The sequence below is a fragment of the Marmota marmota genome, unplaced genomic scaffold (assembly GCF_001458135.2).
Source record: "Marmota marmota marmota unplaced genomic scaffold, marMar, whole genome shotgun sequence".
NCBI classification, from domain to species: domain Eukaryota; kingdom Metazoa; phylum Chordata; class Mammalia; order Rodentia; family Sciuridae; genus Marmota; species Marmota marmota.
In genome coordinates this window covers 11,334,700-11,359,536 of record NW_026000048.1, presented here as the reverse complement: position 1 = coordinate 11,359,536, position 24,837 = coordinate 11,334,700, and the positions used below count along the sequence as shown (strand labels likewise).

At 33.4% G+C, this 24,837-nt stretch overlaps 1 protein-coding gene across 1 annotated transcript in view; it reads left to right on the top strand.

Annotated features, from left to right (window-relative positions):
- Positions 1-24,837, top strand: part of Upf2 (UPF2 regulator of nonsense mediated mRNA decay) — a 107,708-nt gene that overhangs the window by 49,904 nt on the left and 32,967 nt on the right. The window contains exons 9-11 of the mRNA XM_048812752.1: positions 6,987-7,095; positions 15,786-15,899; positions 18,400-18,516. Coding sequence (XP_048668709.1) covers positions 6,987-7,095; positions 15,786-15,899; positions 18,400-18,516 — 340 coding nt within the window. The remainder of the gene's footprint in view (positions 1-6,986; positions 7,096-15,785; positions 15,900-18,399; positions 18,517-24,837) is intronic.

Below are 24,837 nucleotides of genomic sequence, written 5' to 3'. Positions count from 1 at the left end.
TAGATATTTGCATATCATTTTATAAGGAATTTGTAACAGCCATATATGCAAATATAATTGAAATTTTAAATAAAATGTTTACTTTTTTTTTTTAAAGAGAGAGATAAGAGAGAATTTTTTAATATTTATTTTTCAGTTTTCGGTGGACTCAACATCTTTATTTTTATGTGGTGCTGAGGATCGAACCCAGCACCCCGCGCATGCCAGGCGAGCGTGTTACCGCTTAAGCCGCATCCCCAGCCCCAAAATGTTTACTTCTTTAGTACACATGTCAGCTACCCAGATCAAGATACAGAACATTTCCAGCACCCCAAAGCTTTCTTACCCAAGTCATTTTTTTTTTTTTGGTACTGGGTATTTGAATTCAGGGGCACTTGACCACTGAGCCATATCCCAGCCCTATTTTGTATTTTTATTAGAGACAGGGTCTCACTGAGTTGCTTAGTGCCTTGCTTTTGCTGAGGTTGACTTTGAACTCATGATCCTCCTGACTCAGCCTCCCAAGCTGCTGGGCTTATAGGCATGTGCCTCTGCGCCTGGCCAGATTTTGATTTTAATTTTTTTTTTTTTTTTTTTTGGTGGTTCTGGGGATTAAACCCAGGGCCTTGTGCATGCGAGGCAAACACTTTACCTACTGAACTGTATCCTCAGCCCCAGATTTTGATTTTTAAAGTCAACCAGAATCAGGGAATGTTACATAGGAATCTCTTTTTTCTTTATTTTAAGTAGATATGCCCCATTGTTTTTAGTGACTTGGAAATCGGTGGATTTAGCCAAGTGTTGGTGGTGATGTCCGGAATCTCCATAGTTGAATAATAACAGAATACCTTCAAATGTGAAATGCCACACTAGATTCTTGGACAGCTTTTTCTCATCCACCCTTTAGGAGAGTTTGCCAGCAGTTTTGTGTTGCAGTTGGATCTCCTCCATCCTGAAATCTGAAACTGAAAAAATGTTTTTTAAGTCTGTTAATATGTTATACCTACCACTTGATGGCACTGTTACATTGGGATAAGCAGTATTGTGAAAAATCAACAGTGGTATTTGGTTGTTGATTTCAGAGTCAATTAACCCCATCTTTTATTTTATCTTGTCTATATAGAATCATCTATTTTGGTATTTCCTATGAAGAAAATTCTTCATATTTTTTAATTCAGTTTTAACAATATTTTTTTTTATGATCATTTTTTCCTTGGGCATTTTTGAGCATAGAAATACAATTAATGGCTTTCAACAGTCAAATCCTTTAATTTTTAAAGATGAATAAGGCTAGATATTTTTTTTTTTTTAAGAAAGCCAGTTGATTAGCAGATAAAAACCTGTAAACACCCTCCCCTCAGTAACAAAAGTGTGTACGTGTACGTGCATGTTCATGTTATTTTTGTTATTTGTGGTTGGTGAATGAGTGTTTACTAACTTGATAATAGTTCACAGTTGGTAGGCTACATAAAGGTGTTGTTCAAAATTACATATAAGAGGATATGAGGGGAAAGGGAAAAATAAAAAACAAGGGAGAGAAATGAATTACCCATAGATGGGGTAGAGAGAGAAGATGGGAGGGGAGGAGAGGGGGGATAGTAGAGGATAGGAAAGGTAGCAGAATACAACAGTCACTAGTATGGCAATATGTAAAAACGTGGATGTGTAACCGATGTGATTCTGCAATCTGTATACGGGGTAAAAATGGGAGTTCATAACCCACTTGAATCAAATGTATGAAATATGATATGTCAAGAGCTTTGTAATGTTTTGAACAACCAATAAAAAAAAATAAAGGTGTTGTTCAGAGACCTTGAAGATATAAATAAGGTTTTATTGTTGTTTAAGGGAAGAAATTTTTTGTGGTTCACTGTTAACTCTTGGTAAAAATACTCATCACTCTTTTATAGAATACAGTTTTCAAAAGAAAGATCCAACTTTATTTTCCATTTCCTTTTCAGGAAACTCAAGTGAAATCTATTTAGCTTGTTACTAGCACTGAGTAAGAATAACATGTATGTTTTATTTATAACACAAGGGAGTTTATTTTGTAAAGTAATGAGCGAGTAGTCACAGAACTTGAAGATTTAAATAGGGCTGGGTGAAATTTAGTATCAACTATCCATTTTATAGAGTATTCTGAGAAAATAAAATATCTGACTTTGCTTCCACATGACTAATTCTGAAAGAAAAACTAGGATAACTAGCCATATGCAAGGCTTTAAAGACTTAAGCTATTCTTGAGAATCCTTAATATATTTTTTAATGTTTTTATTAGTGCATTATACATAACAGTAGGGTTATTTTCTTAAACATTTAAAAAATCCCTATTAAAGCTTAAATCTCTTACCTGTGTCATTATAATTTGCTAACTGTGCTTGAACAGAGAGCACAAACTGTTTTCCTTGAAACTGGGTGGTTATAACTGCCCACCTTTCTTTGGGGTTAGGAAAAAGCTTGCAGTATATACTGGGCTAATTAGAAGGGGAAGTTTTTTAAAAATGAAGTAAAGTATAAGTAACGGATCAAGGAATAGAATAAGGAAATTACATAGTTTAAGTTTTTTTTGTGTGTGTGTGTGTGTGGTGTGGGTGTGTGGATGTGTGTGTGTGTGTGTGTGTGTGTGTGTGTGTGTGAGAGAGAGAGAGAGAGAGAGAGAGAGTGTGGTACTAGGATTGAACCCAGGAGCACTTAACCACTGAACCACATCCCCATCCTTTTTTATTTTTTGAGACAGGTTCTCTCTAAGTTGCATTGGGCCTTGCTAAATTGCTTAGGCTGGCTTTAAACTTGCAATCCTCCTGCCTCAGCCTCTTGGGCCACTGGGATTACAGGCATGCGCCACCATGCCCAGAAGTGTAAGAATTTTTGATGCCAAGTGTTATGATCTCAAACTTAGTTAAAAATAATACAGTGAAAAAAGACAACCAAATTGAAATTTTGTTTTGGAAATTTAAGAGCTGATTCTTAGAAAAATCCAAATACAGAAGCATCTAGAAAATATATTATGAAGAAAAAGAACACTAAACTTTTAAAGAAATGAGCAGATGATATGCTAGCCATATTTAAAAGCACTTTAAAATCTCAGTGAAATATAATTTTTTGAAAAAAGATAATGAACTTCTAGAATGGATTCAAGACAAGAATACCCCCATAGATAAATGATTGTCAAAGAAAATATAAAAAGTTGTCAGTTAATTTCATTTTCGACTCCATAGCTTTAGGTTTATTGTTCTTTAAGTCCCATGGAGCAAGAATTTTCTTTGTTACATTGTTAGTTCCAGAGCATAGAAAAGAACACTTGACATTTAATGTGTGAAGAAATAGACAAAAATCTTAACAAAAAGGAGCAAGGAATTAAAAGTATTGACCAATCTCATTTTTGACTGTTGATAGAAAAATTATAGAACACTAGCAACTAAAATTTTAGTATATTTTAAAATAAAAATCTGGTGTGATCAAAGATTTATCTTAGGAATGGACAAATACTTTAACATGGGAAGCAATATATGTTACACCAGTTGGGAAAATACGAAGCTATATGAATATCCAATCAATTGTTTAAAAGGAACATTTGGTAAATTAGCTTTTGTTTGATAAAATACAAAATTATATAACATTTACTCTTTTTTTCTCTTTATATTTTTTATATATATTTATTTTAGTTGTAAATGGACCTTTATTTTATTTATATGTGGTGCCGAGACTCAAAACCAGGGCCTCCACATGCTAGGCAAATGCTCTACCACTGAGCCACAACCCCAGCCCCACTCTTCATATTTTTATTGATGCATAATAGTTATACATAATGATGGTATTTTTGTTATATTTGTATATGCAAAGAATATAACAATATTATATATATATATATTTGGCCAACATCACTCTACAGCATCTCTCTCTCCTTTCCCTCCCTGTCTCCCATCTCTGATTCCTTTCTTCTGCTTATTTTCTTTTTTTCATGAGATCCCTACCCTATCTTCTTTTCCTTTTTCTTCTCTAGCTTCCACATATAAAACATATGTCCCTTGACCTTCTCAGTTTGGCTTATTTCACTTAACATGATGCTCTCTAGTTCCATACATTTTTTCTGCAAAGGACATAATTTCATTTCTCTTTTTTCCCTCCAAAATTCTTATTTTATTATTTTTTTCATTTTTCTTTATAACTGAGTGAAACTCCATTATGTATATTTACCACATTTTCTTTATCCATTTATCCATCAGTGGATACCCAGGCTGGTTCCATAGTTTGGCTACTATGAATTTTGCTGCTGTAAACATGGGCATGCATAGTATTATGATGAATTTTTTAGGACAAATACCAAGGTGTCGTATAGCTATGTCATTTATTATTATTTTTATAAAAATGAGATTGTACTTCTTTAATATGGGGAAAATATCCTAGATTAAATACTAATAACAATATACTGAATAGTGAGATATCAGAGACATTCCATTGTACAACAAATGTATGTATGGTGCTCCTACTTTGTTCCAGGCACTATTTTGAGTGCTGATAAACTGTCACCAAGAAACTTACATTCTAGTAGGGAGGAATGACAAGAGAAACATAACATTAACAATAAGTAAACACTATATTATAAAATGGCAAATTCTCTTTTTAAGAAAACAGTAGTCTAGAGGAAAGGGATTTGGAATATAAAAGGGAGAGTAGATTTGCAGATTCATTTGCAGAGTGTTCAGAATGGTTCTCATTGAGGTGACTTGTGCTGAGTGAGGGAGGATACAGTTTGGGGAAAGCATATTTCAGCCAAAGGGAAGGACCAGGCTGAGGCTCTGAGTGAGAGGATTAGTGAGGGGTTTGTGTGCAGTGAACAAGGAGAGAATAGGAAAAGAGGTATCATATCAGCCCATCAGATCGCAAAAGTACTATTTGTGGTGGAATTGGAATCTGGCCCTCCTAATTCCTTAGCACTTAGTGTCCAAGGACTTCAGCTCTTGTGTCTTTACCTGTGGTTGTAATAACAGGAAGTGGTAGAACTGAGGCGTAGGTTTAAAGCCCCATATTTGAATTTGTCAGTTGATTATGAATTAAAAAAGAATACTTTATTTGTTTTTACAATAGATATGGAAAAAAATAACCTAATATTTTAATGAAGATTTACAAATTTGAAATTAGTATAAATTCATTTGTTATGTAAGAAAATTGAATGGTCGTTTGCCTCAGTCTTATTTTTTTTTCTTTTAAACATTAGCAACATCAGGGAAATCATTACATATTTATCCAAGTATCTTAGAGTAATACTATATTTTTGCAATATCATTGAGTAGTAATAATGACCCATGCTATGTACATTTTTCCTGCAAAATAAGCTTAACCTTTAATGGATAAAGCTTAAATATTTTAAATAAACGTGTAAAGTTTAACAGTATATATTCTGATTTGAAAGATTTTGAATCTTTATATAATGGTTATAGTTTTCACTGTTTCTTTGAAGAGGAATGAAATTCATTTAAAAAAATTAAGGTACCACTATATAGCTACCATATTGACTTATCTGAGATCTATTCCCTAATTTCTGAAATGATTATAATATTCACCTCAGGGTACTTAATTGGATTAACAAGTTGAATAGCACCTATAAGATGCCTGGGACTGGGCCTAGCATACTTGTAAGAACTAAAAAGAAAAAAATGATAATTTTTTTTTTTTTTAAAGAGAGAGGCGAAGGAGAGAGAGAGAGAGAGAGAATTTATTTATTTTTAGTTTTTCGGCGGACACAACATCTTTGTTTGTACGTGGTGCTGAGGATCGAACCCGGGCCGCACGCATGCCAGGCGAGCGCGCTACTGCTTGAGCCACATCCCCAGCCCAAAAATGATAATTTTTAAAGAAATTAAAACAGTCGAAGAGGAATACAAAGTTTTTGAGGATTTTAGGCATGAGTTTAATCAGCTCCCTTCCCCTTAACCCCACTTTCACACATGTCTCCATTATTCCTTCACTGTGCCCCTTGTGTCTCAAGGTCAGTATGTGTATGCTGGAAGTTTTGCAGATATAATTCTAAGCCTTTCATGATATGTAATCTTCTGCTGTGTTAAACTTTTTTCATGCAGTATTGTATAGGGACATATTTGGGGATAATTAAGACTTGCAGGATTATGTGTTTCTGTTCTAATTGGCTTCAGGCTGTCATAGTTTTAGCTTGTGTGTCTACAATTTGCAGTTTTTAGCTTTCTTTCTCTCTGTCAGCTATCTTGCTGCCGTCAGTGTTGTTACCTTTGTTAGTTTGTCACTGTTTCTCATCTTCAGCCTCTGATCTGTTGAGTGTTGAATTATTGAATAATCAAATTTTATAAAATAATATCTGGCAAGAAGGGAAAATTAAGGTTTAGCTTGTATGTTGATTCTGATTAGTAGGGGCTGCCTAGAGTATTGAGTTAAGCAGTATTTTGGAGCTGCATCCATGTTTGATGTGAGAGTGCTCAGACAGCAGAAGAGGTGAAACATGTGTGCCACATTTTGCCATTGATTGTCTAAATATGTCAGTGTGTGGACTTGGGGATAATTATTTTAACAACTTAGATACATTTTTGGTTCTTGGTTATGCTCTTACTTTAAACATTGAGATTTCCAAATAACTTACCCCAAGATAAATGAAGGAAATTATGGTTTGAAAGGGCTCTGCCTATTTTAGTTACCATTGGGTTTGTTTGTTACTCAGAATATATGTGATTAAGCTATGTCAAAATTTAATAATTGTTTCTTCACTTAGTGTCTCATATTTTATCAAAATTATATATGTAGTCAGTTTTCAAATGTGTGACAAGTGCACTAAATGGAAATTGTCAGATTATTAATAAACTTTCTCAAGGCTTGTTGACTTTCCAGATACTTCATCATGGCAATAAATAGGCATGTATGAATGATTATTAGTTTTTATAAACATTTAATATGTGAATATATCTGAGAAAGTTGAAATTTTAAAATGAATTTTTCCAGTATGTCTTTTCTTTTACACATATCACATATAACTTTTGCAGGTTGGACTTGCTACCATTTTATGCAAGATTGGTTGCTACATTGCATCCCTGCATGTCTGATGTAGCAGAGGATCTTTGTTCCATGCTGAGGGGGGATTTCAGATTTCATGTATGTATTTAAGTATTTATTTTGTAATATATATATATACATATATATATATCCTTGTAAGTTGAGTGAGGATTTTTTAGTTTAAGACATAATTATTTTATTGGTGGTAATATTTTTGAAATTCAATAGTGGTTCAGAATTTGTAGGATTCTTAATTTTTGAATGCAAATTTATCCAGCAGTGCTCAAAATTGATAAGTGATATTTCAACTGGGAAGGGCCATTACTACCTTGTTCCCCATTGTAGGTACTGCACCTTATGCTTTTATAAATTAAAACTATTGTCTAAAGTCAAGACAGAGGCCTCATAGGTAGTCCCAGAAGAAACGGGATTGACCGAAGAGTTGGGGCATGGTGCTCCCTAGGGTGTCTCTTTAGGTGTTGGGATGTGAAGTATAAAATGTACCACAAATTCTGTGATCTTAAATGCTGCTGTCACTCGTGTTTTATTGATTCTTGCCTTAAGAATCTTTACTGTGGCTAGTGGTGAGTTCTTTAAAGAGCCCCCTGGCAGATGTCAGGGGCCTATTACCAGTCCCTTCCTTTCCTGTCCCAGGAGTCTGAAGAAATTATATGTCAGTGGTTCTCCCAAGCCCTCATTACCCAGCCATCTTGTGGAAGTGATAGAATTTAAAATATAGACTTGATGGGGTAAAACTGGTACTGCTAGAGGTGACTGAAAGTTGGCATTGATAGACTTTGGAAAGACATGAAATTTTAAGTGTTTGCAATAGCTGATGGAAAAATTGTATTTACAAAATTTAGCTTTATAGTTAAGTTGCAAATAAAAACAGAAAATATTTGCCGTGCTCAGTATTCACTTTATTACACTCATTATGCACAAATCAGTAGTGTTGCTGACACTTAGGGAAGAGCAGATAATTCCTGAGATCAGGAACCTCATGATACAGTTGGGGAAACAAGGCATAAATATTCACAGAAGCAAGAGGGAAATAAAAATGTCACTCTTAAATATAATAGATATAAGGATTGCATGCTTAATTAGCAAACAAATTATGGGAGAGTAAGTGCTTTGAGTTCAGAGGAAGGAGAAAGTCTCATGAGGGGCAGAGTGATCTGTAAATCCTTCTTGCTGCAAAAGTTAATTTGTTAGTATGAGCTTTGTGGTTAAAATTTTTCTGGATCAGTTTTTGCCAAAACATTTCAGATTTTCATAACTTGTATTAATATAAGCAAGGTAAGATTAAAGTGTTTAGAGAAGTTTGGAAACACTGAACACAATAAGTTAAATGGTTTTGTGTTATTCTATTGTAAAAATTCTCAAAACTTTAATAAGATGATATGCTCTGTGACTTTCCCAGAGAGATGTGAGTATGTACTCCTGTAAAGAACACACTTTGATAAATGCTGCTAGTTCAGGAACAGATACATCAGAAGTCTTATTATTCTTGTTACTATGTTTAATCCCATTGTACAGACAGGGAAATGTTTTACTAGTTGGCAGTATGAGCATGTTATGTGAGTTGTATGAATATACCTCTAAGTCAAACCCCAAATTAAACAAAGGACAAATTGCTGGACTAAGCATAATTACTGCATTTGGTAAATCAATTAAGAAAATTCTATCCACATATACTCCCTTTGCACACTGAAAATTGGGGTGGGAGTTGGGGGAATTGGCATTTTTCTTGCTACTCTTGCAGTGCTTCATTACAATAGTAACAACATGAGAGTTTTAGGAACACACTTTAGGAATCATTGTTCTCAGAGGAGAGAAGAAAAGGCACTTTTAAGGTAATTAATCACCTCTTTCTCCATCAGAATCTGTTGGTTTCTAATAGGCCATAAATATATGCATAATATGTCAAAATACACTCTACTGTCATGTATATCTAAAAAAGACAAATGAAAAAAATAGGCCATAAATATGTTCAACACTCTCCATTCTCAAACGAAAGCAAAATAACAACTGCCAAAGAAATCTCTCATGAGGTACAGTGGCACATACCTATATCCTAGTTTCTAGGGAGGTTGAGGCAGGAGGATCACAAATTGGAGGCCAGTCTTGGCAACTTTAAACTATATCAAAATTTAAAAAAACAATAAAATAAAAAAGGCTGGGAATATAGCTCAATGGGTAGGGTACCCTTAAGTTGGATCCCCAGTACTTCCAAGAAAAAAAACTTCTCTCAAACTTCTACACATGTACACTGCAGCCATCTTCTTTCTTTTCCTTCTTATTTGGATGTTTTAGAATACACTTTTCTCTACTTCTCATAAATTTGCCCTTTGATTCATCATCATAACGGCACCCTGACAGAGACTACCAACATTTTCCTAAGACTGTTAGTTGATGTTCCTACAGATTTTAAAATGCTGGACTCACCTGCTTTTTTAGGAAACCATCATTCTGGCTCCACCTCATGCTAGCATTATAACTTTGGTCAGTTTACTCAAGTTCTACACCTGATACCTTGTCTATTAAATGGGGATAATAAATATATCCTTTTAAACAATTGTTCTTAAGAGTTGAATGAGGTAATACATATACAGAATTCTTTATATGAACACAAATATCATTATCATAATAATTGTCCCTTTTCTACCACCCCTCTTTCTTGGTTCTTTCTTATTACTATTACTATTACTTATTAATATCTCAGTCTCCTTCGTGTTTTTTCTAGCTGAGTTTATAAATTGAGGTTTTCTTGCCTTTCTTCCTTAGCTCTCCTTTTTGATGGAAGACATTTTACTTGGGCTTCAATTAACATCTGTTTTCTAACAAACCCAAATCCCAAAATGTGTATCTTTTAGCAGAACCTCTCTCTTGGTACTTCTAGCTAAATATGTCCATCTTAAAGATGTCTTTATCTTTTACTTCCTTGAATGCGCTTCTGTATTCTCCCTATAAACATACAACCTATTTTATCCAACTGCTAAGAGCCCTCTGACTTTCAGGAGTCAGTATTCATCAAATTCCCTTACCTGCTTCTTCATAGTAAAACATCTCAAACCTAGCGTATTCTTTTCATATCTGCTGCTGTGTTTCATTATCCATAGCTTGAGTTACACTAATAGCCTTATTTTAACCAGGTTTCCCTGTCACTTTTATCTAGGTCCAAAAATACTGCCTTAGTCTCATGCTTCCCCCTGCGTAAAAACCTTAGCTGATAAGTGAAGGTGGTTAACAAAACTGTGTGAAATATCTCTGGTAGTTAAAGAAATTCTGGTTAAAACATGAGTTTGCTAATTTGGCAGATTAGTCAAGGTAATAGAAATAAGAAACCAACATTCTTGTATATTTCATTTAGGTAGAATTTGAAGTGGTATTTTGGCAGTATTTTTCAAGATCCTTGGAGGAATTCATACATTTGATATCTCAACAGCTGACCTAAGTAAATAATTCTGTATACCAAATAAGCTTTATTTGTATCAAAAATTCTAAAGGGGAAAAACTGATCATCTAAAAGCCCAATAGTAATTAAAAATGTGGTCAGATAGACACAGTGCTGATATGATATAAAGCCAGTTTTTTTTTACACAAATGTTTTCATATTATAGATAACATTTTTTTAAAGCAAGATAAAAAATCTTACATAATGAATCTATAGGTATGTTAAAATGCTTAGATAGTAGAGACTAGAAAAGAATTACATATGAATATGTTAACAGTGACTGTCTTTGGATAATGGAACTATGAGGAATATTTTTGACTTCTATTTTTTTCTGTCCTTCAAATTTTCAGTATAGGCTACTTCTTTATTGATGGAAGAGACAACTTTTATGTATAATCAAATCACCCTCAATCGTGTTTTTAATTAGTGGTCTCAACTTTTTCAATGAAACCTTTTTATTAATTAAAGTAAATTGGTCACATATCCCCAAAATAAGGATATTTATTTTAAAATTATACCACACATTTGCAGTTGTACCAAATATTTTATGTACATCGTACAATATATAAAAGTAAATAGAGGGATTATGGCTCAGTGGTAGAGTGCTTGCCTAGCATGTGTGAAGCACTGGATTCGATTCTCAGCATCACATACATATAAAAAAAAATGAAGGTATATTGACAACTAAAAGAATATTTATAAAAAATAAATAGAAATTTACAAAGTTAAAAGTACATAAATAGAAGTTCCAACCCCCTTCATGCACATACATATTCCTAGTAGATCAAGAATATTGTGCATTCTACTTTTCAGATCACTGGTTCACAGAATAAAAAAAGAAAATTAATTTTAAAGTTAGGTAAATTTACTTAGAGACTCAATACTCATTATACATACTTTAAATATCTTTATTTTTTATTTTACCTGGTGCTGAGGATTGAACCCCAGGGTCTGACACATGCTAGGCAAGTGCTCTACCTCTGAGCCACAACCCCTGCCCCTCATTACATATTTTTAACACTTAGTAAGTTTTCAGAAAAGTTTATTGAATGATTGAATGCATTTAATGTAAAACAATGATCAAATTATGGAGGAGAGGAAATATCTCTTTGGTTGAGTATCTATCTGGCACTTTAAGAGAGGCCACTGGGTTCTTCCTGTAGGGAAATAGTAAATGGTAGACATAGGAAAGTCTTATTGTTTATGAGTTAACAAATCGAAAGTTTTTATTAATGCCTACAGATTTATTCAGTTCTTTAAATTTCATCTATCTTTAACAAATGAGTTGCAAACAGCACTTTTGCTGTGCATGATTGATTAGTTAATAAAAATCTTACAAGAGTTATTATTGAGTGTTGTAATAGTATAGAAAAACTTACATTGTTAATTCACATTTAGTGTTTTTTGGAGGCGGGGTGGGGGGTTATCAGGAATTGAATTCAAGGCCATTCAACCGCTGAGCCACATTTCCAGCCCTATTTTAAAATTCTATGATTTTAGAATCAGGGTCTCATTGAGTTGTTTAGCGCCTCTCTTTTGCTGAGACTGGCTTTGAACTTGTGATCCTTCTGTCTCAGCCTTCCAAGCTGCTGTGATTTCAGGCCTGTGCCACCGTGCCCGGCTCTCATTTAGTTTTGCAGAAGCATTTTGACATATTTGATTATAAGACTTCAAAAAATGAGAGTGACTAATACTGAATGAGGAATTAGACTAAGTCAGTCTTGTTTTATACAGCCATTTGAAAGGCTTTCAGTTTTTATGCAAAATTACATATAAGATGGTGTGAGGGGGAAGAAAAAAGAGAGAGAGACAAAGGTGTCACAGTAGATTGGGTAGAAAGAGGGAAGGGAGAGGAGGGGGGGATAGGAAGGGCAGCAGAATACAACAGACACTAGAATGGCCCTATGTATAAACGTGGCTGTATAACCAATGTGATCCTGCAATCTGTACATGTGGAAAAATAAGATTAAGATTACGTACCCCATTTGAATCAAATGTATGATATGTCAAGATCACTGTAATGTTTTGAGCACCTAATAAAAAAAATTAAAAAAAAATAAAAAGAAGACGAGAGAGTGGAGCTGGGGGTGTAGTTCAGAGATATAGCCTTTGCTTAGCATGTGTGTTTCGCTGGGTTCAATCCCTGATAACTGCAAAGAAAAAAGAGAGAGAAAGAAAATGAGATAATTGGTTTATAATGCTTCATTTAAAGCTTCTATAATTTTGTAGAAGCTAAAATGTTAACATCATAGAATTAGAGAGTAGAATAGTGGTTACCAGAGCCTGGGAAGGGTTGTTGGGTATGGGGTATAGATGGAGAGAGGATGTTTAATAGGTACAGGGGAGCAATTGGAGAGGAAGAATAACTTTTAATATTCTGTAGCACAGTAGGTTACCTAGTCAATATTTACTAAATCAATTAATTAGATTTCAAAACAGCTAATAGGGAATGGGGGTGTAGCTTAGTGATGGTGTACTTCATATATAATGGGTTCAGTCCCCACCCTCCATAAAAGAATCCTAGTAGACATTACACATTATATACATGTATTGAAGTATCACATGATTTTCCATAAATATGTAGAATTACTATTATGTCAATTAAAAATTTTAAATGTATTTTTAAAATTCCATGTTTTTTGCCATTTTTTAGGTAGCTTGTCCTTTTGTAATATTTTGTAATATTTAAAAAGAGTTAATGTAAATACTTTTGATAATATAGTATGATACGTATTTTGAAAACTATAATACTCAATAAAATTGTATGATATTTCTTAGCAGTTGTTAAAAGAGGCTGCACACCCAGAATCTTCCAAGGAGATTTGAAAAAAAAAAAAAAGTTCTAACCCTAAAGATAGAGCTTCAGAATAGAGTTTTTAAAATGCTTTCTTATGCTTTCCCATGTGTTCTCTTGATTATAAAAGAGATGCACACTCCGTGTAATTTTGAAAATATGTAAAGTAGAAAACAGGATGGGGGGAAAAACACTTTACCATTGATCAGCAAGCCCTGTTAACGTTTTGGTGTTTTCTTTGCCTTTTTTTCTCTATAGTTTTTCATGGATGAATTATACTGTATGTACAATTTTCTGTTCTTATTTCTCACTTAGAAGCACTTTGCTTTGTCATTTAAAACACTCTTTAAACATCATTTTAGCCCGGTACAGTGGCACATGCCTGTAATCCTAGCTACTTGGGAGTTTGAGGTAGGAATAGGCAAATTTGAGGTCAGTTTGGCAACTTAATGAGACCCTGTCCTAAAAAATGAAAAGGGCTGGGAATGTAGCTTAGTGGTGGAACACCCCCCCAGGGTTCAGTCTCCAGTACTGCAGAAGAAAAAAAAAAATCATTTTAAAGGTATAACCTTCTTCTGCCCTCTATAATAATTGCTTCATATCAGATGGACTGTAGTCACTATCGTTATTATCATGTCCTAATATTTATTCTTATTTTGCCAACTGGACAGGAAGGTTCAGGTAGTTTATATGACTTGCCCAAGATCATAATATTCCCCTAGATGACCACAAGAGTGCTCATATTGTGACTAAAGATCTTCTGCTCTTTCACTTTGCTACAATACATATATAGGGGTTAAGTATATTTTTCTATTTGTTTAATCTGCAAACATTTAATGCCCTTGTATTAGATATATGAATATACAAACACAGATAAAATTAATAACATTTATTGATATCTTTCTTGTTCTAAGTACTGTTTCCTGTGCTTTACATGTATGTATTAACTTGCTTAAAATTCACAACAACCCTTATTAGCACCATTTTACAAAATAGGAAAGTAAGGCACAGATTTTAGGTACCAGCTCATAAATGATATAGCTGGAATATAAACCAAATAAAACTGGTCTAGTGGTTCATATTCAGTCTACCTTCAAGAATTCACTAAGGTAAATTAATAAAAGTTTTTCATGTGTCATGCTTGTTAAACATTTATTTATGAAAGGGTCTTTATGAAACCTGTACTCTCCTAAAGTACAAGGCTGAAAACGATTGTTTATTCAGTATTACTTTGTTTAATGTTAAAATTGAGAATCTTGTCAGTTGTATTTTCTATTTGTCTCTAGTCTCAAGCTATTTTGTTTGTATAAATGATGTGACTAAAATAAAGTTTTGGATTAAAGTTGAATTTTTGTGATTTTATTTGATTTTGCTTAGTTTATAGTTTCATTGATGCTTTAAATTCAGTTAGGATAAGCTTCTAGTTTGCTCTGAGTTTTTAGTAAACATGGTTTTGTATTGAAAGTAGGTCCTTAAAAGTGAAGATGTCAAATTCTGTCAAAGCATTAGCTATCTAGGTATTAAAAGTTTAGTTTTTACCTAAATAACTGTCATCAAGTGCACTGCTGCTGGTGAGATTAGATGTTCTTTCAGATGGGGTAGTGCAGTAGAATTCTCAGTTGACTGACAATTGGAATATTTGGATCTCAGTGTCCATTTTTGGTCATTTGACAGCTTTATTTTTAACTACTCAGAATGATAATTGTTATTCCTTTCTCAGAATGTTCTTACATGGGGAAAATTGAGTCTTCTGGAAAGATTGTTAAACTAATTAAAGATTAATATGCTACCACATTATGGTTATTGTCATTCCAATAATGTATTCCAATAATGACTGTAGGTTTGATTTTTTTCTGATTAAAATGTAAGTCTGAGGTTAAATCTAATTGCATTTATCTTAATGTGTCCATTCATATTCTGATTTAATGGGGGTTTGTTACATGATATATTTCTTGAAACATGTGCCATAAGTAGAGGACTAAAATTTACAAATGTTTTGAACTTGGACGTACAACGATGACTGGTAATAAAAAAACAACAGAGAGTACATCACTTGTTTTACTGTAGTGAATTAATAATTTAAAATACAGTATATTTCCAGTAAGCCCTAATAATGTATTTCCTTAAGTGAACCTTTGGCATTCATATTTTTAAAGCAGCATTTTCATAAAGTGTGTTCCTTATAATATTAATTTAATGGAGTATTAACTAATAGTGATTAACATTTAAAAAGGAGGACTTGTTTTGTCAAATATATTTGAGTAACATTGATTTAAATTAAGTTAAACAGGTTTCTTTAAGGGTCTCTTTAAGCCTGAAAAAATGCATTTTCCCCAGATTATTTGCCCATTAAATGTTTTGCAGCGCACTTCCTAGGACTTTTTTGCACTACACAGAGCAAAGTTTTCCAAAATATAGTTACAATAATTTGAATATAGCAAGAAATTATGCTTTATTTATTTTAAATATTAGGAGTAATTAAAATAACAATTATTAGAGGTCGAAAATGTGGATTAAGTCCTTTTTTCTCTAAATTTGTAGGTACGAAAAAAGGACCAGATTAATATTGAAACAAAGAACAAAACTGTTCGATTTATTGGAGAACTAACAAAGTTTAAGATGTTCACAAAAAATGATACACTACATTGTTTAAAGGTAAGTGCTGAATTGTTTGTTTTTAATAGAAAAATTTAAAGTTTTAGTTGTAAGTAGTGAATAAATTGAAATAATTAAATATTTGATTAATACAAAAGATAAGAAAAGGACTGGAAAAATTTCTCAATAGCAGAGTGCTTGCTTAGCATGCTCAAGGCCCTGGGTTCAATCCCCAGTACCACCAAAAAAAAAATAAAAATAACAAAAGAAGTAGAAGAAGAAATAATTAAAAAGGAATGTTTAACAGATGAGCAAAACAAAACAAATAGAAACATAGTAGATATAAATGTAGCTCTATCAGTAACTGCATGAAACATAGAGGGATAAAATAACATCTATAAAAAGCCATAAGAACATAAGACTTGATTAAAACAACTATGTGTTATGTATGAGACAGATACTATTAAATGTAAACACAAGAAAGGTTCAAGTAAAAAAAAATGGGGAAATATACTACTCTAATAATAATTAAAGCTTGTTTCACTAAACTATTTTTAAAAGTAGATTTTAAATTGAAAAACATTATTAGAAATAAAGGGTAGTTCACATTGATAAGGAGGTCATTTTAATGGGAAAATGTTACTTGAATCAGTCAATTTGCATCCAGTAACATATCTTCAAAATATATAAAGCAAAAATTGGCAAGTAATAGAGAAATAAACAAACCCATAATTACAGTGAGAGGTTTGAAAACACCTCTCAGCTGATAGAACAGGCAGAAAAAAATCCCTAAGTTTGTACTACACAGAATTTGGTAATACATTTACCAACCTTCATCTAATTGACACCATATTCCGCAACAGAATTTATAATCTCAGATACACATGGATCATTTACCAAAATCAAGTATAAAGTCTGAAAAGATTTGAGAGGATTGAAATTTTTGATCTTAAGGGTTTTGTCCACAATGAAATTAAATCAAATTCACTAACAGTAACTAACTGTATGTACTAAAGCTGATGCAGAAAAATGAAATAGTTCTTCTGTACCTGAAATTGGTCACTTTTACTAACATTGTTTTTCTCCATAACATATCTTCTGACAACTTGATTTCCTTGGTTTTTTAATAGGTATATCACACAAAATGTATCTTGTATATTCAAATACATTTAAAATACCCTGAGTTAAGCAAAATTAAACAAGTGTCTTTACCGCATGGTATCTTAGAATGTTTAAAATACCAGTAGTTGCCGAGCATGGTAGTGCATGTGTGTAATTCTAGCAGCTCTGGAGGCTGAGGCAGGAGGATCACAAGTTCAAATCCAGCCTCAGCAATTTAGTGAGGCCCTAAGCAACTCATCAAGACCCTGTCTCTAAATAAAATACAAAAAAGGATTTGGGATATGACTCAGCAGTTGAGTGCCTCTGAGTTCAGTCCCTGGTACCAAAAGCGAAACAAGACAAATAAACTCCAGTAATCATTATAAATATTCAAGGAATTAAGTTTCCTAAACTTTCTTGGAGCATCTCAAGAGATTGGTATATAGCAAAGTAAATTCAGAGAAACTCAAGACAGCATTATAAGAGATTGTAGGAATTTTCTGAACACTGTAATCGAAAGGAGTCATGCTATATAAACGTTTTAAATGTATTAGTATATTTCTTTGTATTCTTAAAATATGTAGGAAAGATATATATATTTCTTGATATAGAAATTCCATATCTAAAAATTAATTTTAAGGAAATAATCAACAATATGAGCACAGATTTACCTACAGGTCGTTTATCGTACAATTTTTGTAATAACAAAAAATGGAGATAATTTGGATGTCAAATAAATTTTTTTTTAATATTTATTTTTTAGTTGTAGTTGAACACAATATCTTTATTTTATTTTTATGTGGTGCTGAGGATTGAACCAGGTCCTTGCACGTGCTAGGTGAGCACTCTACCACTGAGCCACAGTCCCAGCCCCGTCAAATAAATTTTTAACCCATTCATATTATGCCTTCCCAGAATAAAAAAGGACATGAAAAAATACTTACATTGAGCCAATAAAAAACCAAGTTATTAAATGAGACAACATGTCTGAAGTGTTTTTTGTTTTAAAAAATATGCACAGAAAAAGATCGAGAGGATAAAATTAAAATGATATGGGAATGTGGTTATAAATTTTATACGATAAGCAAGTATTCTGGGGTAAGAGTTTTTCAAAATAAATGTTATATAGATCAAAATAAAGTCATTGAGAAAACGTTATCTTTGTATGTGGCATGTACTTAAACGCATTAATAATAAATATAGAATATAGAAAGGACTTTGACATAGTTCCCATATATCTATGAAAGGAAATACATTAAATATATTGAAGTTTCTCAATAAAATTTTATGGGAGAGCATAAAGATGCCCAGCAATGAAACGTACTAAAGAATATTTGATATTGTTTTTTACCTTGACATTTTATAAGATGATACACATATTAGATGTGTATACTGTTTTCTTTCTCTGCTAGGACTCAAATGTTGTCTTTGTAGTTTTTCATCATTTTTATTATTCCAGATGCTTCTATCAGACTTTTCTCATCACCATATTGAAATGGCGTGTACCCTGCTGGAAACGTGTGGACGGTTTCTTTTCAGATCTCCAGAATCGCACCTGAGGACCAGTGTACTTTTGGTAAGGGCTTGAGAATCCTGGTAAGAACTTGAGGTTCTTGATTTACTTCAGTGACTAAAAATATTGCTCATTGCTGTTCATCTTTCTCTGCCATGAGAATACAAACATTCCTACCGAAACTAGAACATTTCAAACTGCCATCCTGGAGAGCTGTAGGAATCTTTCTCCCTTGGTTACTAGTGAATTCACAGTATTATAAAGGGAATTAAGTTGAATCCATAAAACTAAACAAATTATACAAATAAATACATACTCTCATACTTTTAGGTTAGACTCATCTTTGTTTTTGCTACATCACAAGCAGTTATTAATGCGTCATATAAGCAGATAAAGTATAAGCTAAAAAATGTAATATTAAATTTTAACATTAAAAAATCAAAATATAGGCTGGGGATGTGGCTCAAGCGGTAGTGTGCGGCCTGGGTTAGATCCTCAGCACCACATACAAAGATGTTGTGTCCGCTGAAAACTAAAAAAAAATAAATATTTAAAAAAAAATCAAAATATAAACTTGAAAATTTAGGGAGAGAAGTTATTTCTGAAGCTAATTAGGGTGTTGAAAATGGGCATTTCAAGTTTATTGAGCATTCATGTTATTATGTTTATTGATAATATCTAAGCATTTGCTTTCAGCCTTTAAGAAGAGACAAGAGATATGGAAAGAGGGATAGTGGTACTAAAGAGAGTTCTGGTAGGAATCCCTGGGCATAGACTGTTATTCTATTGGTATATTGCATTGTAGTAGTCTTGATTTTATCATTTTGTACATGTCAGATTTTTTAGACTCTATTTATGACCATGAATACTCTATGCTGATGGTATTTAAAATGAAACATGAATTTATTTCTGTAAAATGTTTTCAGAAATATTAATGTGATTGCCATCAAATGGAATTGATTTCCAAATTCTCTCAAGGCTTACATCACATCAATCATAAATTCAAATTTTATTGTAATAAGGGAAAAATAACCCTCTTTTTCCTCTTTGGTAATTATACTAGTCAGGTTAAATGAGATATCATGTAAAACAATGTAAAACAGATGCCAGGAAAGCTTAACTTACTTTTTTTTTTTTTTTTAATGTTATTACATTTTTTATACCTTTATTTAATTTATTTTTTTTTAGGTAGACACAATATCTTTATTTTTATGTGGTGCTGAGGATCGAACCCAGTGCCTCATTCATGCTAGGCGAGCACTACCACTGAGCCACAACCCCAGCCCTTATACCTTTATTTTATTTATTTTTATGTGGTGCTGAGGATTGAACCCAATGCCTCCCATGTACTAGGCAAGTGCTCTACCACTAAGCTACAACCATAGCCCCTTAACTTACTTTTAATGCCTATATTTTATTTATAACTGAATCCTTAATATTTATTTTTTTGCTAAGGAAAATATTTATGAATTATTATGGTATAGATGAACATAATATTTCTGAAATCTGAATTCTTTCCTACCTGACCAGTGTACTTTTTCCTACCCTTCTAGCAAAAGCAGCTAGCTTTTGGTATTGATTCTCTTGATTTCTGGATACAGACCTTGTTTGTTTATCGTTTAACAGTGTTTTTAAAAAATATTTTTAGTTATAGATGGACACAATACCTTTATTTTGTTTTTTTTTATGTGATGCTAAGGATCAAACCCAGTGCCTCATACGTGCTAGGCAAGTGCTGTACCACTGAGCTACAACCCTAGCCCTCATTTAACAGTTTTGAGAACTAATCAGTTCTCTAGGGATTTTGTAGTTGGGTAGGAGGGTCATATAAAGACATGAAATATAATCATCATCCTCAAAATGTTCCACATCTAGTGAGCAAGAACTAAACACATATTTCCAATGTGGCATCATAAGTGCTTATATTAGAAGTCTACAGCAGATATTGGAGGGGTACTTAGGCCAGCAGGAAAGATCTTCTCTATAAGCTTCATTTTCTTGAGTTAAAACTATGCCAGGAGCTGGGATTGTAGCTCAGATAGAGCACTCACCTAGCATGCATGAGGCACTGGGTTCAATCCTCAGCACCACATAAAAATAAAATAAAGGTATTGTGTCCACCTACAACTAAAAAGTAAATGTTTAAAAAAAAAAACAACAAAGCTCTATGCCAGACCCTTGGGTGAAAGAGATAGTCTGCCTCTGGGTGATTTACAGTCTAGTAAGGCAGACAGAAAATAGATGATTAAAATACGTTTCTATAAGTATAATGTAATAATATGAATAAGCTTAGGATATTGTGTGTATAGTTTAACAAAGACATCTAATCTAGTCTTGCAATATCAAGAAAGTTTTCCTGAATGAAGTACTTATTTTAGAGACCTAAGTTAAGTCTTACAGAGAGAGAAACCTTTTTAAAAAATTTGTTCTAATTAGTTGTACATGATAATATAATGCATTTTAACACATCATACATATACATGGAGTATAACTTCTCATTCTTCTGTTTATACATGGTGTAGAATCACACTGGTCATGTAATCATATATGTACATAGGGTAATAATGTCTGATTCATTCTACTATCCTTCCTACACCCACATGCCCTTCCCTTCCTTCATTCCCATCTGCCAAATTTAAAGTACCTCTATTCTTCCCTAATCCCTCCCTCCCACCTTATTGTAAATTAGCATCCACGTGTCAGAAAAAACATTCTACCTTTGGTCTTTTAGGATTGGCTTATTTCGCTTAGCATGATATTCTCCATCTCTATCCAATTACCTGCAAATGCCGTAATTTTCTGTTGAAGGGCATTTAGGTTGGTTCCATAATTTAGCTATTGTGAATTGACTGCTCTAAACATTGATGTGGATGCTTCACTGTAGTATGCTGATTTTAAGTCCTTTGGGTATAAACTGAGGAGTAGGATAACTGGTTGAAATGTTGGTTCCATTCCCAGTTTTCTGAGGAATCTCCATAGTGCTTTCCATAATGGTTGCACCAATTTGCAGTCCCACCAGCAGTGTACAAGTGTACCTTTTCCCCCACATCCTAGACAACATTTATTGTTACTTGTATTCTTGATAATTGCCATTCTAACTGGAGTGAGGTGAAATTTTAGAGTAGTTTTGATTTGTGTTTTGACAGAGAAACCTTTTGAATAGGTAGTTACATTTTAAGGTTGGTGAGGTAGGTAAAACTAGATTATAAGGAGCCCTGAGTGCTATGCTAAGGAGCTTGAATTTTTTTTCCTTTAAATATTTATTTTTAGTTGTAGTTGGACACAATACCTTTATTTTATTTATTTATTTTTATGTGATGCTGAGAATCAAACCAGGGTCTCGCATGTGCTAGGTGAATGCTCTACCATTTAGCCACAACCCCAGCTCCTGAATATTTTTCTTAATTTTATCGTATAGCTATTGAAGAATTTTAAGTAATTAGGATAAGGTCAGATTTATATTTTTAGTAAGATTAGCGTGGAGGAGATGACTGAGTTATACCAAGTCCTGAGGTAGGGAGAACAGTCAAAAGACTGTTGTAAAAACCTATGGAGAGGGGCTGGGGTTGTGGCTCAGCGGTAGAGCGGTTGCCTAGAGCCTGTGAGGCCCTGGGTTCGATCCTTAGTACCACATAAAGATAAATAAATAAAACAAAGGTATTGTGCCCAACTACAACTAAAAAGTAAATATCTTAAAAAAAAAAAAAAAACCCTATGGAGAAAACAGCATAGAGAGGAACATTGTAGGGATAAGGAATGGTAATTAGCTATATGAAAAGCTTTTGGAAGTAGAACTGATAAAACTTGGGTGAGGAAAAAGAAAGTGCCCCATGATAAGACCCATGATTCTGCCATAGGCATTTGAGTGAATGATGGTACCAGTCATTGAGATAAAAGAACATAGGAGAGGGAACAGATGGAAGTGTTTGGTTTGAAGCATGTTTGGTTTGAAGTCTTATAGGATAATCTACAATGTATTCATGTTTATTTGAGAATACTTACATATAACCTTTTGCATTCAACATTTTTCTTGGCTAATGGTAAAATTGGTCTGAGGTGTATGTGTGTATTGGAGAAAATGGTTTTAAATCAGTTTAACAGATTGAAACTAATCTAGATTTAACATTGTATTACGTGTGTATAAATGATAAGTTAAATGGCACATTATATTTTGTCCAAAGAATATACAGGGCGTGGTTGTTATCTACAGCCCTATTAAACACAGAATTGTTTTCTGTTTCCTAAAGGACAGTTTGAAAGATTCAACCCACAAATCATGATATAGAAATACTAGTATTGGAGCTTAGCTGCAATTAATATACTAGGGAGCAAGAGAAACAGTTACGAAACTTGGTATACCCATGGTTGAACTTAATAGCAAAATTTTGTTCTAGTGTGTGATGGCTTCACATTGGATAAGTAGGACATGGAGAGGTTGTGTTTTTGATAGTTCATTCATTTATTCATGTATTGTTAAATATTAATTGCATGCCTACCAGGCACTATTTTACATGCAAGGTATACAAAATAAACATGACAGAGCCCTTACCTTCCTTGAGCTTACATACACAGCTGTCTTTTCAAAACTTAAAATTTGCAAGCATCCCAGTCCACAACAGCTACTTGCAGCCTGTCAGTGGTTTCTCTTCTGCTTCAAACCTAGAAACCAGAAAAGCATCCTGTATTGCCCAGCCCCTCTCTGCTTCTTCAGTCATGCTGCTACACATTGGAACCACACTGGCCTTGTATTAATTCCTATGTCCTGTCTTGCTCTTTTTCTTCTGGAAGACTTTCTTCCTATTCTCTGCTGTAAATGCTCTTCCTGTGGTTTATGAGGCTTTCTCCCCGCCTTTGTGGTGCTGGGGATAGAACCCAGGGCCTTGTTCATGCGAGGCATCTATCTACCAACTGAGCTATATCCCTAGCTATATCCCCACTTATGAGCCTTTTGACATCCTTCAAATCCTAGCCTAAGTGTTACTTTCTTCAAGAGCCTTTCCCTAGCCCACCCCTAGCTAAAGTAGGTTTCCTTTTATTCTCCATCTTTGTACCTTGCTATTTTCCTTCATAATACTGATTACAATTATTATTGTGAAGGTGAATAGTCAATTATGTGTTGACTTGTTTATTCTGTCTTCTTCCACTAGACCGTTAAACTTCTTGAAGGTAGGAATCATGTTTGTCTTGTTCATTATTGAGTTTCTAGCACAAAGCATAGTAAGTGTCAAGTAAAATGTTTTCTGGAATGTCCAAGGTCCGAGTGGATGTAAAACAACCCATAATGCACAGATTAGATCCTCAAACCAAAAAAATTATCTAAAATAGGTGTGGAAGTTGACAACTCTGAAGAGGATGGTGATTGAACAGATGTGTGTTTTTTTTGTTTGTTTGTTTTGTTTTTTACAGATGGTTCTTTGTTAGTTATCTAGATTTTTTTTTCTTTTTGATTCTTTTTTTAATTATTAGTTGTTCAAAACATTACAAAGCTCTTGACATATCATATTTCATACATTTGATTCAAGCAGATTATGAACTCCCATTTTTACTCCGTATACATATTGGAGATTCACATCGGTTCCACATCCACTTTTTTACATACTGCCATACTAGTGTCTGTTGTATTCTGCTACCCTTCCTATCCTCTACTATCCCCCCTCCCCTCCCCTCCTATTTGATTCTTGATAATGAGAAGGGTATGTAGTTGCTCCATATATCAGGTATTTGGGGCACAAATATTTGTGACTGTTATTCCTTGCTGGTGTATGACGCCCTTAAGCAGTAAGAAATGACCTTCTTTATCTCTTCTGATTAGCTGTGGCTTAAAGTTCACTTTATCTGATATGAGATTAGAAAGACTTGCTTATTTACAAGATCCATGTGAATGATAAGGTTTTTTTTAGTCCCTTTCATTTTCAATTTGTAGATATCTTTGTGTATAAGGTGGATCTCTTGGAGAGAACATATTGTTGGGTCTTGTTTTTAATCCAATCTGCTAGCCTATGTCTTTTGATTGATGAGCTGAGTCCATTGACATTTACTGTTATTATTGAGAGATGATTTTTATTCCCTGTCATTTTGATTTACTTCTAGTTTTTAAGTGGAAGTTGATTCTCCTTTGATATGCTATTCTTCTATTTTAGTATATTCTGCCAGTTTTTATTTGTATTCTCCATTTCTTCTTCATCAAATATTTTATTGCATGTACTTTATAATGCTAGCTCTATATTGATGAATTCTTTTAACTTTTGTTCATTTTTTTCACTTCATCTTCAGATCTAAAGCTTAATTTTGCTGAAAAAGTATTTGCAAGCTCTTGGTTGGCATCCATTTTCTTTTAGAGCTTAGAAAACATTATTTGAAGGCTTCCTAGCTATTAGGGTTTGG